This window comes from Eulemur rufifrons, chromosome 23 (genome assembly GCF_041146395.1).
Source record: "Eulemur rufifrons isolate Redbay chromosome 23, OSU_ERuf_1, whole genome shotgun sequence".
Classification (NCBI taxonomy): domain Eukaryota; kingdom Metazoa; phylum Chordata; class Mammalia; order Primates; family Lemuridae; genus Eulemur; species Eulemur rufifrons.
This window is the reverse complement of record NC_091005.1, coordinates 16,239,607-16,253,474: the sequence shown is the minus strand read 5'-3', so window position 1 is coordinate 16,253,474 and position 13,868 is coordinate 16,239,607. Positions and strand designations below refer to the sequence as shown.

The following is a 13,868-nucleotide window of genomic DNA, read 5'->3' as shown; positions in this document are numbered from 1 at the left end:
TCCTAGAAGTTGCGTGACTTTGTGCTACAGCCCTAGCTGCTGTAACTTCCCAACTGCGTTCCTTCTTTACATTTTCTACAGTATCAAAAGGTTTGTACAGGGAACGGAAGAGTTCAGGGTATACTTAATTCACTGTCTTAAAAATCATCCATCCCATGACCCTTTAATGCTTTTGTGTTATCACTCATCTTTTTTATCATATTTATTTATATAACTTTGCCCCAAGGGTCAGTGTATTTGCCAAGGCTAAGGGTTGAGTCTCACTCATACCTAGCATCCAAGGATGTATTCTCATGCGGTAAATGGTGAGTTGAACTGAACCTCGTGGCTTGTGCCTACAGTCTAGTCAGAGCTCTTGCTCTAGGCAAATGCAGAGAGCCTAATATATACCCCCAAAGGGAATCTTGACAAGGAACAGTTCTAGGAGGCAGGCAAAACCAGGAATCCTGAGCGAGTTTCCTTCCCTTTAGACTTCAGTGTAGCCTGGTAGTCCTCCTAAATTTTTATAGTTTGGTCTGCTGTTGGACCTAAGTTTGTAAATCTCTAAGTATGATTCTCCTTGGTGGGGAAATCCTGATTCCTATTCCTGAGATCAGAAATGGAAGGTACTTGGATTGAAAAAATGGGGAATACACTAAGAATTGAATACTTTAGTGAGAATACACGGATTATCGATTCCTGATATATCTCTCAACTTGACCAAATCTCTTATGCTACAGATTATTGAATGTCTGAAAGAAAACAAGAAGCAGCTAAGTACCCGTTGCCACCAGAAAGTATTTAAGCTACAGGAGACAGAGATGATGGACCCAGAACTAGACTACACGCTCATGAGAGTCTGTAAGCAGATGATAAAGGTGAGGAATCCAAAACCAAGGGCTAAGCACAGCTAAGTCAAAATAATAACATAAACTTCTCTTAGTTTCACCTCGTCTTACACAGCTAGGATGTTGGTGCTCAAAGTGTGGTCCCTACACCAGCAGCATCTGGAAATTTACAGATTCTTGGGACATTCCCCCCACCCCTCACCGCCAACCCCTCTGCTGAATCAGAGACTCTGAGTGGTGCAGGCAGTCCATTTTAACGAGCCCTCCAAGTGATTCTGATGCACACTCAAGTTTGAAAACTACAGAGCTAAGATCACTAACCTCACTTTGACCCCAGACACATGTAAATATATGTCCAATAAACATATGATTGGTTTTGAGAGCAGTTAGTGGTAGGTATACTAGAAAAGCCACCACTGAGTGTCCTGATCATCCATCTACCGCACTCAAAAGATTTTTTTGAGCTGGGCTTAGTGGCTCACACTCATTATCCCAGCAATTGGGGAGGCTGAGGCAGGAGGATTGTTTGACGCTAGCCTGGCCAATACAGCAAGACCCCATCTCCACAAATTAGTCAGGCCTAGTGGTTCACACTCATAATCCCATCACTTTGGGAGGCTAAGATGAAAGGATCACTTAAGGCCAGAAATTCAAGACCAGCCTGGCCAACATAGCAAGACTGGATCTCTAGGAAAAAATATTAGCCGGGCATGGTGGTGGCACACGTCTGTAGTCCCAGCTACATAGGGGTGCTGAGGCAGGAGGATCCCTTGAGCCCAGGAGTTTAAGGCTGCAGTGAGCTACGATTGCACCACTGTGCTCCACCTTAGGGGACAGAGTGAGACCTTCTCTTTTTAAAGAAAAACAAAAAGGGAAAAAAAGCCTTTCCTGTTCTATAAATTCTTTTGCTTCATTTACTTTACCGTGGACATTGCCTGCAGCAGAGCTGATTGAAGTACTAGATGCCAGTTCCTTGATCTAGCCACAAATACAGAGATTAAACTTAAGCTTTCAACTCCGTATTTCAGCTTTCCTTTAAAATAGAATGCTACTTTTCATCCTATCAATAAATTCCAAAGAGAATTTTGAAAGTTAGAAGTATAAGTCTCTTAAACTGGGCCTGATAAAATTGAGTGGTGTGTAAAAGTGAAAATGTCAGGCTCTGATTTGAAAGAGCTCTGCAAGATTTTATACAAATCAGCGAGCAATCCATGTCCTCGTATTAAGATATTAATAGATTATAATCACATATGCTTTAGAGAACTAGAAATAGAACTGGGAAGGGAGGCTTGATGCTAAAGTGTCTCAACCAGCGTTTTCAGACATTGTGACACTTGTAAAGACTTGAGGATTAGCAAAATAGAGATGAAGTTGATTGCTAGTCCAAAATTGATCCCTGACTTAAAGGACAGTAATAAGTGTACAGGCGCTAGCCCCACAGTGTTTGGTAGGATTTTAACCCTTACAGTTAAGATGAACCAGATGGGTCCTTTCCACTCATCTCTCTTCACATTGGTTGGGGGGTAATTCCTAGGTTTTCCCATTGGGGTTGGGTAGATATGGCTTTAGGGCTTCATGGCCACCTGGTATATCGGTACACTTGTGCTTAAACAATAAGTAAACTCATGAGATGCCACGTAATTTAACATGGCTATGTACATACAGAATCAGTCGCAGGCAAAGTAGGAACCAGTGAGGTGGTAGGGAGAACTGCGAGAAATAAGTAGAGAATAAGTAAAGAAGGGAACTTGGGCTGGGTGCTTATTCAGACTTAGCTACTCCTCTTGTACCGTGTGGTACCTTCAGGCTCCTGCTTTCATTAGCTCTTTAATAGACGTAAGAGTGATCCCAGGTGGAATTAATTGCCATATTTGGATAGCTGATTTTATAATTCTTTGTTTCTTTGCAGAGGTTCTGTGCAGAAGCAGATTCTAAAACCATGTTGCAGTGCTTGAAGCAAAATAAAAACAGTGAACTGATGGATCCCAAATGCAAACAGATGATAACCAAGCGCCAAATCACCCAGAACACAGGTAAGATCTCGGCTTGGCTTTCCTGATCTCATTCATTATAGCTTACTTGGAATTAACTGGGCATATAATTACCTAATTAAACTACAAATACTTTGTTGCCCGTGAATTTTAAGGGAGGAGTCTGGCTGTAAGGAAAATTACTTACTCCTTTGAAGAGTATCCAGAAAAATGGAAATGAAAGAGGAAAACTAGGAAACTGCCCAGAATGTACAAAAGGAATCAGGACTAGAGTTCCTTGAAAAGAAAAGTCTAGAGATTTAATAAAGGTTCAAGAGTGTTGCAGGAGAATACACGGTTGATCTGTTGTAGAACAGTTTCAAAACAGTGTAAGGTGATGGGCAAGGTGAATTGGATACTATTTCCTTCTTACTGTTTTCAAAAATATCTTTCATGGGGAAGGTTGCCGATGTCTGCTTGATGACCACTTAGAATATTGGACCACAAAACTCTGTAGAGTATAAGGCTTCTTGGGGACCCCCAGAAGTACTCTTCAATTAAATCATATTGCTGATTAAAAACAGTGTGGTAAGGGCCCAGTAAACATTTACTGAATAAACAGATCAGTGGTTGTAGTCATGATCATTGACATAATATGCCCCCTTGTGGAAGGTGAATTTCTAAAAATATATGAATCCAGGTAGAATATTTTATCATGTACTCACTGCTTTCTGCTCTAGATTACCGCTTAAACCCTGTGCTAAGGAAAGCTTGCAAAGCTGACATTCCTAAGTTCTGTCATGGTATCCTGACTAAGGCCAAGGACGATTCGGAGCTAGAAGGCCAAGTCATCTCTTGCCTCAAGCTGAGATATGCTGACCAGGTAAACTGGCCCGGGCTCTCCACAGAGGTGTATTTATGGAGCTACCTCTGTCCCTGGGAATTTTCTCTTTTGGAGTCCCTACTTGCTCCTATTTTCCCAAGACCGTTTGTTTTGTTTTGTTTTAAGAGAAAGTCTTGCTCTCTTGCCCAGGCTGGAGTGCAGTGGCACCATCATAGCTCACTGCAGCCTTAAACTCCTGGAATTATAGGTGTGAGCCACTATGCCTGGGTCCCAAGACCTTTTTCATACCCTCCCCAAGCCAGGGGTTAAGGGGCCAAATCAAAAGGTGACGTTTTCTGTTAGGCTGATATCTTCTCCCTCTGTCACATGCAGCGCCTGTCTTCTGACTGTGAGGACCAGATACGGATTATCATCCAGGAGTCTGCTCTGGATTACCGGCTAGATCCTCAGCTCCAGCTGCACTGCTCAGATGAGGTAGGATTTGGGTACAAAACTGTGAACAGAGCTGGTCAGAGAAGTGTTTATTGGAGAAACGTTCTTTACTTTCTTTCTTCCCCTTCAGCCTTGGATCCATGCTTAGTTGAAGGTTCATTTTCTAGGCTCCCTCCATGGTCTGAGTTCATGTCTCTGACACTGAGTTAGGCTTGATGTTAGTTCTTTCACTCAACAGTGTTGGTTCCATTTTTCCCTGTTGAAGGAGGGTGTTCTTTCACTGTAGCTATCTACATATAATTTGTTCTTCACTTCTCCTTAGTCTCTGTAGTCGATTCAGAATACCCCAAGACTTGCCTGAAAGATGAAAGTACTTCCATAATAGCTCTAAAGAAAGGCCTATCCTTGGAAATTATTGGACTTCCTAAGAGAGAAAAGGCCATATGGAGAACCCTATTTAACATACGTCAGTTTTAAGAGATCATAGCTAAAGCTGTTTCAAAGAAGCTTACTCATAAAACTGTCCAAAGAAAGCTAAATTTTTTATCTTCACTCTGGGCTATGTTTCAGAACCCCTTTGTGTGTGTGTGTGTGTGTGCATGCGCGCTTCCAAGTTGTGACTCTGGGGTTGACCCTACCTCTATAAATGTCAAGCATTTGCTTTTAGCATTTTACTGGGCTAGATAACCTTCCTCATGTGGAATCAAGGAGTAGCCGTCTTTGTGACAGGTCCTGGGATCTGACTCCAATCTCAGGGTTGACAGCGTAAAGAGATGTGCATTTACTGATGTTCAACCCTGTGTGCCAGTCATTGTAAAGGAGAAAGGAGCCTGGCATCTAGAGCAGGAGGAGGAGTGGGAAATCCACCAGGAAGCTGTTTGTGACGAGCCCCTGGCTGATGTGTGGGGGGATCACCAAATGAACACGTCTGGAGACCACGGGTTCTGGTGATAGCCGCGGCGGCCAGTGAAGCGGGGCACAGAGAGTGCGCGGTGTCCAGACCTGGTTGGAATCACCAGACTCTTCTGCTTTTGAAACTCTTTGTGCATTTCCGTGCTCAGGGGGTGGCCTGGCTTTGTGTGTGTCTCCTGAACAGATCTCCAGTCTATGTGCTGAAGAAGCAGCAGCCCAAGAACAGACAGGTCAAGTAGAGGAGTGCCTCAAGGTCAACCTGCTCAAGATAAAAACAGAAACATGTAAAAAGGTAACCACCATCTCTTTTTTTCCCTCACCTCCTTTTCTCTTTCTTTTCTCTTCTTCCTTTTAATGCTATAGTCTGCATATCTTAGTACTAAAATTGAAAATCTAGTCTGAGTGTTGTGGCTCATGCCTGTAACCGAGAGATTTGGGAGGCTGAGGGCTGAGCAACATAGGAAATTTAAAAATTAGCCTGGCTCAGTGGCACCTGCCTGTAGTCCCAGCTACTCGGGTGGTTGAAGCAGGAGGATTGCTTGAGCCCAGGAATTCGAGTCTACAGTGAGCTGTGATCATGCCACTGTACTCCAGCCTGGGCAACAAAGCAAGACCCTGTCTCTGGAAAAAAAAAAAAAAAAGAAGGAAAGAAAATCTAAACCTTCCTGCCCAACATTCCACATTTTAATGTGGTCTTTGACCATTAAGCTCTTATAACTTGAATATTCTTTTCACATATTCAAATTATTTGTGAATACGTCTGATTCCCATGACTAGACATTCTTGAAGGGCACTGTAAGTACAATACCAAAGCAAAATGTCAATACCAATATATCAATAAGGGTTGCACATTTGTGGAAATCAGTGAAACTAAAACTAGCTCATTTCAGAAATGTCACATAAAAAACAAATTTATCAAAATATTGCCACAGTACATATTGTCTTGCAAATTAAAAATGAAATAATATACTTGATCTTTTTTTAAAAAATGTTTTTAAAAAATTTCATTGATGATGTTTAATCATTGAGAATGTAAATATGTATAAATATTTTCATCTGCTAAAAATGTTTCTGATTCCACATGATCTGAGGACTGATAGGAGTCAGTTAAAAGCTAAATCTGTATATTTTCTTTTGACTTCTTTATGATCAGATGATCCCACATAACTCTGGCGGGGGAAGATTTTAGAATAATACTGGGGTTTTGTTTGGCTTTTGTTTTTGTTAGTGTTGTTTTGTAGGGACTATAGTCTTGCTGCTGAGCAAACTAACTTTTATTTAAGAAAGCATTTCTGGCCTGTCTTTACGTCCTATAATCTCATCATGTATAAATGGAGACTCTGCAGAATTGATTTCAGTTCTAACATATTTATATTCCTCTTGTTCAGAACATCTTTAAACTCAAATAAGAATTATTCTTGCAGTAGAAGTTAGACTCTGTCCATTCTTTTTTTTATTTTTAAGGATGATGGAGCAGAACATTTTGTAAACAAATAAAACCTTTATCTGATTGGGAATTTTAATATAGCATATTACTCTGATTTTCAGATTTCACTTTTTTTTCAGATTTCTTAAAATAACAAAATAACTATATTACATCCATAAAAATACTAACTTTTAGGTATTTTAAAACAATATGGCATACCAGAATGCCAAAAACCCAAATCCGATGTTACAATCACTTACAGTCCCCTGCTTTCCTAAGCACAAAGCTTTGCATCCCTAAAAGTTAGTTATTGGATTTAAATTGGATGCTAAAAATCTGTGTTGTGTGCATCATCACCACATTGCCACCTATACCAGAGTAATCTCTGTTGTTAACCCTCAGCTTTCCCTCCTGGACTTGTTTGTTTATATGTGAAATATTTATAGACAACAGATCTGATTCATTTCCTCTACAAAACCTCTCTCCACAATGACCTTCCCTTTCTAGGAAGTGTTGAACATGCTGAAGGAAAGCAAAGCAGATATCTTTGTGGACCCAGTTCTTCATACAGCTTGTGCCCTGGACATTAAACACCACTGTGCAGCCATCACCCCTGGCCGTGGACGTCGTAAGTCACTATGTTCACTCTGACCCTGTCTGAACTATCTCTGGAAGAGCAGACTCCCTCTCAGGCATCAGTTATAGCTACTCTGTTCTGTAGCTGCAGCCCAACTATAGACAGCATGCCCTGGAGGCCTGGCTGATGCTAAAACAAGGCCTTTGTGGCAATAGTGAATTTAGGAGTAATCCTGTAGGTGTGAACTGACCTGTTCATGACCAGAGCTAAAGATTTGATGAAAAGGGAGAATTGAGTTATTGTATTTATCGGGGAAGCAAAAGTTAAGTCGTCATCCTGGCCCCTCTTTCTCTCCTTACCCAAACCAGCTTCTTCCACTTCCCAGTGGCCACAGTGGGCTCAATAGACAGGTTCATTGTGAGGCTGGAGCTAGAACAGGTGTAAAAGTTGTTTTCGGACCAGGTATGCCCAACGAAAAGAAGCGGGTTTAACAGAGACTCTGCACAGCCAAACTTGGAGGTTAAATATAAGTTCTCTCCATGTTGGTTCTTGGCTCAAGTTTCCTAGAATGAATTTAACTTTGTTGAGCCTTCAGATCTGAATTCTCTGTGGTGATTGGATAGCCTCTTCCCCAGCCTTACAGGAACTTCTCTGATCTGTACAGTTTCAGACTCTCCTTCTTATCCACTTCCTTCCACAGAAATGTCCTGTCTCATGGAAGCACTGGAGGATAAGCGAGTGAGGTTACAACCCGAGTGTAAAAAACGCCTCAATGACCGCATCGAAATGTGGAGTTACGCAGCAAAGGTAATGATCAGGAGACTCTCCTAACGTGACGATTGACGATCTCTCCTGTCATTTTCCAGTCTCTTGAGATATTTGACTGGTCTTTTTGTCCTTATTGTGGGACTAGCAAGAAGTGGATTTGAAAACTTGGTCAGTGCACTTTTAAAACTCCTTGACTATTCATGAGCCTGGAGTCACCATCTCCCTTTGGCTGTGTCTGCCAGGTTTTGCCAGGGCCACTGCTTTCTGCCCTCAGTTGCCCATGGTTCAGTACTGAAAAGTGAGTCACCCAAAGAGAAAAGAGACATCATGCCCATGGAAAAAGAAAGAAATCCAGCCTTGCCTGTCTTAAAGCTTGTTTTTATAATTTTATACAGTCTTTGGGAGAAAAATATGTACATGAGACCAGTGCTCAGTGGTCTGGAACATGAAGAATAGGATGAAGGGAGACTGCAGGACACTGGTGAATGTGTGTGGTACCCAGGCAGACTTGGGCTGGGCGAAATTTTCCCTACAGAAGTTCAGTCTCATTGAGAAGAATAACAGTTCTTCTCATGTATACATTGCTTTGTAGCTTACAGAATACTTTGGTGGATATATTATGCCATTACCTTGAAATCCCGTGAGGTAAGTAGAATGAGTATTCCCTCAGGAAACTGACTTTAGGAAACTGACTTCAGAGATTATGATTTGCCCGAGATCTGTAGGTTTCTAGATCCATGCTTTTGTATCAGCTCACACTGGGATAAAGATTCCCAGTGACCTTAGATCAAGAAAGTGACCATGGGAACGCCCCTCCTTCTTGGCCAATTCTTCCTATCCCCTGTATGCTTCCAGGTCAAGGGTAACAAGGCAAGAGGGAATGACCAGAGAAAGTCTTCATACCCAGACGGAAGAGAGATGCAGGGGACGGATCATATTTGTCACAATAGTTAACACTCCCTCACCCCTTCTCCCAAGGGGTGAAGCAGTAGAGAGAGCTACTACATTGGTCCATTCTTCTTTCATTGGTTTCCGCTCCTTTGAGCTGCATGGCATTGCTGCAGAGTGACTCAGAGTGATTCACTGCTTGTTTCGTGTTGGCAACTGTTGGTGCTCAAATCTCTGTAGTCTCACGCCTCTTTGCTCTATCATGGGATGAAACAGCCTGGACATCTCTGGGCCAGATCACGTCTAGCACCCAGGCTGAGACTCAAAAGAACAGGTTCATGTGTATGGGAACCTTTCGGTCCTGATTCTGCCAAGGCAGGCTACTATAGAGGTCCACTGAAGAAAGCAATGGAAAACTGAGGATAAAAACTGTTAAACTATCAATGTCCACAATGGGAGAGTGGTTAAGTATATTCTATCATTATAAGTAATGTCCGCATATTGTTTTTGATATGGGGAATGCCTGTGATGTAATGGTGAGTGAAAAAAATCAAGACACAGAATTAACATACAGCACAATCTCACCTTTTCCGTTTTTTAAAAAGGCAGCAAACACAATGAAGAGCATAAATCAAAATACGTAAGAACCTGTGGCCTCATGCAAGTCATTTAACTACCCTTACCCTGGGCCACTGACTCTTTACCTGCAATATGGAAGCTGTGAAACCTGCTTGCTAGGCTTGGTGTGAACGCTCAGTGAGAACACAGGGAGCCCTTTGCTCAGGGCCCAACACATTGTCCAGTCCTTAGTGTTATTATGTTGCTAGTGGTGATCTCTCTGATAGAATTGTGGGTGACTGCACCTCTTTTTGTCTTTCAATATTCCTAATTTTGTGCAGCAGACATACATAGTTTTATGATCAGGAGAAAGAGCTGTAGCTCTCTGTTGATTTTCTTTTGCACTCCCCTCCCTCCCCAAAAGAAAGACATAAATTAAACTAGAAATCTAGGGGGATGTTTAGACCTAGCACTGCCACCAGCCCAGTTCTTTCAGAAGATCACGTGCTCTGTGTCCTTCTAGGTGGCCCCAGCAGATGGCTTCTCTGATCTCGCTATGCAAGTAATGACGTCTCCGTCCAAGAACTACATTCTCTCTGTGATCAGTGGGAGCATCTGTATATTGTTCCTGATTGGCCTGATGTGCGGACGGATCACTAAGCGAGTGACACGAGAGCTCAAGGACAGGTAGAGCCACCTTGATCACCAAAGGAACTACCTATCCGTGCCCTATTTGTACAGCCCTCCTGTATAGTGTACCCACTCGCCTCGCTCTTCTGAGAGGTGACACCAACACCCGTGTTAGAGCATCAGCAGGTGTCCACTGCATTGTCCCATCCTGACTTCGCCCATGTTCATGGTGTCCTCCTCCTCCTCACCACTCGTGCAGCATCAGCAGCTGGCCGCTTGGGTTATTGCCTTTGTTGGCAAACTTGGGTTTACCTGCCTGTAGACAAGTCTCTCATACCAACAGAACTACCAGTACTTCCAGAACCAACTCACCTGACCTGCAACTCAAATGCTTTTTAAAAAAAAGAAAACACCAAAAAAAAAAAAAAAAAAAAGCAAAGAAATTTTTAAAGAAAAAAATGTATATAGTAACACATCTCTTCCAGGCTTTATTTGGTCAATGGGGTTATTTCTTCTGTGTGACTGTGTAAAATGAAGGCAGGACTTAGAGGGGACGCACACCACCCAGTACGCTGTATCTGAGATGTCACATTCATCTCTCAGAAGCACTGTTGGGCCACGTCAGGGCCATGGTCTTCTAGTAGTGGGAAACCACTAACCCGCCTGCTCTGGGTCCTGTTTTCTTCTGCTGAAACAGTGATGCCTTCCAGTTCCCACCCGACATGAGCCATTGCTGGTCACAGCCCCAGGGCACGGATATCTCAGTGATCTCCTCACGGCATTGAAGTAAAGCAGGAGCCTCCCTAGGCCAAGGGCAGATGGGGAGGGGAGGGGACCCGAAGTTTGTGAAGGTGGGTGCTCTGTTGATCTGTACTGAGGCTGGACGCTGAGTCCCTCGGCTGCGGGAGCCCAGTAACCTTCCTCCTCCAGGACAGTGCAGGACTCCGTGCGTCCGGATCGACCCTGCTGAGCAGCAGTTTCTCCGGAAGTGCTGTGCTCCACCGGGAGGCAGTGATGGCAGCAAGGGTCCTTGAAGACTTGGGTGTGGGGGGCTGCAGAACAGGAAAGAGGAGCAGGGGGTTGATTCACTTTGCTTTATTTTTCAGGCTACAATACAGGTCACAGACAGTGGCTTATAAAGAGTTAGCATGGTCTCAGGGTGCGCCTGGCAGTCCAGCCTGACCTTTCTGCACACTCCAGGCAAACCTTCCAGACATGCTTCTTTGTGCCTCTACGTGGAGAGGGTGTGGAAATTTATTACATTAAAAGATGGAGGATTTTCTCCGTGTTTTTTTTGTTTTGTTTTGTTTTGTTTTGTTTGTTTTGTTTTGTTTTTTTCTTTCTGTCTGCTGCGTGTACCCACTCTACTAGGCATTGGCTAAATTTTGTATTTTGGTGATTCATCAACCTTTCCAGAATCTGAGCTTTATAGAAGCAATATTCCTCGCCACCCCCCTCATTCCTCCAGCGTGGAGGTGACAGGTTTGGGTTGTAAGAATAGGAGGAGTCCCAGCATCACACGGCTCAACCTGGCACACCTTTGGTTGGGTTTGGAGCACGAAGTCACAGTGGCTGCACAAGAAAGCAGCTTGTACAGTAGGAGATATATTTATATAATATATATTTTATTAACCTGTTAGATGTCCGCAAAGTATTATAAATCACGTGCCTAAAACTGTCCACGTAGACCGAGGCCCACCCACGGTGCCCTTCCTCCTCCTGCCTCTCCTTCCTGCTGTCCGTGTGTGCTGTCCGAGTACGCTGTCCGCGTCCACCGAGGCACCTGAGCAACGTTTGTCTTGCCTGAGATGTGCTCCGTACAGGGTGTGTCAGTTTGTGGATCAGTTGATCCAAATTACTCCTTGTCTAACCTGACTGACATATATTTGAATACTGTGGTTTTCTTCCTTTTCTTTCTTTTTTCTATTTTGCTGCCCTTCCTAGAGGCAGTGGGTTCCAGAAGCCAGCTGTATGTCCCCCCTGCCGAGGGTAATGCTAGTCACCAAGGGAAGCTGCTAAGCTGCTTGGTCCCCTCAGTCCTGCTCTGAGGGTCTCCCTGATTCTCTGCACCCGTCCTGGGACTCTTCAATCTCATAAAACTTGAAACCCTTGGAGTATGTGCAGCACACCTTACTGCCACCACTGCCAGCCCGAACTGAGCTGGTCTGGACCTTCCCTGTCCAGGGGTTCCCCTGTGGGTGGGGGCTGCTGAGTCTTGATAGCAAGAACCAGGACTGTCTTCTAAATGCAGATTCCCACTGATATATCTGTGAGGTTTACAGGATAGGATTAATGTTCACTGTTTGATTAGGGTGGGGGTATCATTCTCCATCTCTGCAGTCTCCCTCCCGACATGTAAAGCATCCTTGTAGTTCTAAAATGTCTTGATATTTCTGTTTTCTCTAAACTGAGAAAATCCCATTAGTTGTCTGCAGCAGATTTGGAAGTTTGATGAAGAGTTTGGTTCTTGGAACATTTGTCATCTTTAGAAATGGTTAGAATAGAAATTATATCTCTGCTGGTATCTTGAGTTGCTTGGTACAAGAAAGTCTTTTACCTTCCTACTTGGAGTAGTTTCCTATGACTGGCGCTTGAAAGTCCCAGGCAGGTCTTGAGCAAATTTTTCTAAATCCAATGGACCCAGCGCCATCCAAACTGGAAGCCCAGCTACATCTGTTATGTATCTCACTTGGCATAACAAGGCAGGGCCCGGGCACCCCCAGTTCCCCCTCATGGGGCAATGATGGGTATAAATCAACTGGCTGAGGACTAGTTAAGAGGAACTGTGATCCTTCTGTAGGAGCTGATGATGGACTGTGGCCTTTCTCTATTCTCCTGATGTCTAGCCTACAAACAATAATATAAGTAACCGTTAGGGTTTTTTGCCAAGGCCAAGGCTCCGGGCACTTGCTGAAAATGACTGCAGCCAGGTCACTGTCAATCTGGCCTTGCCAGCTCATGACAGTGTCTTCTCGGGGACTCTTACACATAGTGTTCTCCACAACCTTCCATAGCCGCCAAGAGCCCAGGTTGGAGGCCCTGTGGTAGAGATGAGAAATCTGGGCAAAATGTCAAGAACAAAATTAACTGTTCCCAATGGAGCTTCTCCCACAGAAGGGGGTGTCTGTGAGTGAGACCTTGGTCCATCCCTGGACTTCGCTGCTGTCCCAAGACAAGTCGCTGACAAGATGCGCCAACAGAGGCTCATACCAAAGGCTTGGGTTTGGCGCTGGGAAAGACCTTCCCTGCATTCCCTGCATTCCCTGCATTCCCTGCATTCCCTCTGGCTGCCATTCCCAATCCCAGTGCTGTGGCTCCAGCTTAGTCTGAGCCAGTGCATCCTTAGAAGGTCGGGGAATTCTAGGGCTACCGATGAACTGGTATTTAGTAAGCAGGTGTTGGTGTGAGTTCGTTGCAGGCCTTTGGCTGTTACACCCTGTACTTCCTCTTCTGAGGGACAGTGAGCAGCTTGGCTGATGGGGGACAGATGCATTTCAGGGAGGTGATTGCTTTCCTAGCAGATGGGACAGAGAGTTACTATTTCATTTCTTCCTATTTCATGAGATCAACTAATAGAAGAATCCAATGGTGAGGACGTCTACACATACATTTTACTTTTTATCAGATAGATTGGAAAGGGAATTATGTGGCTGACTCCCCTTGACATTCCTAAGGAAGATTCACTTTTATGTAATGTACCAGTATGATTTCCGGACATGTCTCCCATCCTCCCGGCCTCCAGCCTCGTGATACTACTTCTGTCCCAAAGATCCTGCTCTAGTGAGTCATCCAGGGAAGGGGTAGGTGGCTTCGTGGGGCCTCCTCTCCCAGCTGGCCTCGGGTCCCTCTGAGGAAAGTCCTTCCCTTCCCATTGCTCCCCCTGCTCATCACAAAAGTAAACACTCTCCACGGGAACTGAGTCTGAGTCAGCAGATAAGGAGAAGGAAGCCGAATTAGGAACCCTCAGAGTCAGCCTACCAGCCTGGCACATTCAACCTAAATGTGGGCCAGAGAACCAAAAGAAGAATATGGCTTT

The 13,868-nt window shown here is 44.1% G+C and overlaps 1 protein-coding gene across 3 annotated transcripts in view; it reads left to right on the top strand.

Moving 5' to 3' along the window:
* GLG1 (golgi glycoprotein 1) overlaps positions 1-13,091 on the top strand; it is a 122,158-nt gene extending 109,067 nt beyond the window's left edge. For 2 of the 3 annotated variants that reach the window (XM_069456580.1, XM_069456578.1), the window contains 9 exons: positions 720-857; positions 2,737-2,860; positions 3,538-3,680; positions 4,014-4,115; positions 5,170-5,277; positions 6,919-7,039; positions 7,689-7,795; positions 9,726-9,889; positions 10,939-13,091. In XM_069456580.1, coding sequence (XP_069312681.1) covers positions 720-857; positions 2,737-2,860; positions 3,538-3,680; positions 4,014-4,115; positions 5,170-5,277; positions 6,919-7,039; positions 7,689-7,795; positions 9,726-9,889; positions 10,939-11,014 — 1,083 coding nt within the window. In that variant the 3' untranslated portion in view covers positions 11,015-13,091. Of the gene's footprint in view, positions 1-719; positions 858-2,736; positions 2,861-3,537; positions 3,681-4,013; positions 4,116-5,169; positions 5,278-6,918; positions 7,040-7,688; positions 7,796-9,725 lie in introns of all 3 variants that reach the window. The other variant, XM_069456579.1, reaches the window with a different exon arrangement.
* Positions 13,092-13,868: the final 777 nt, after the last annotated feature.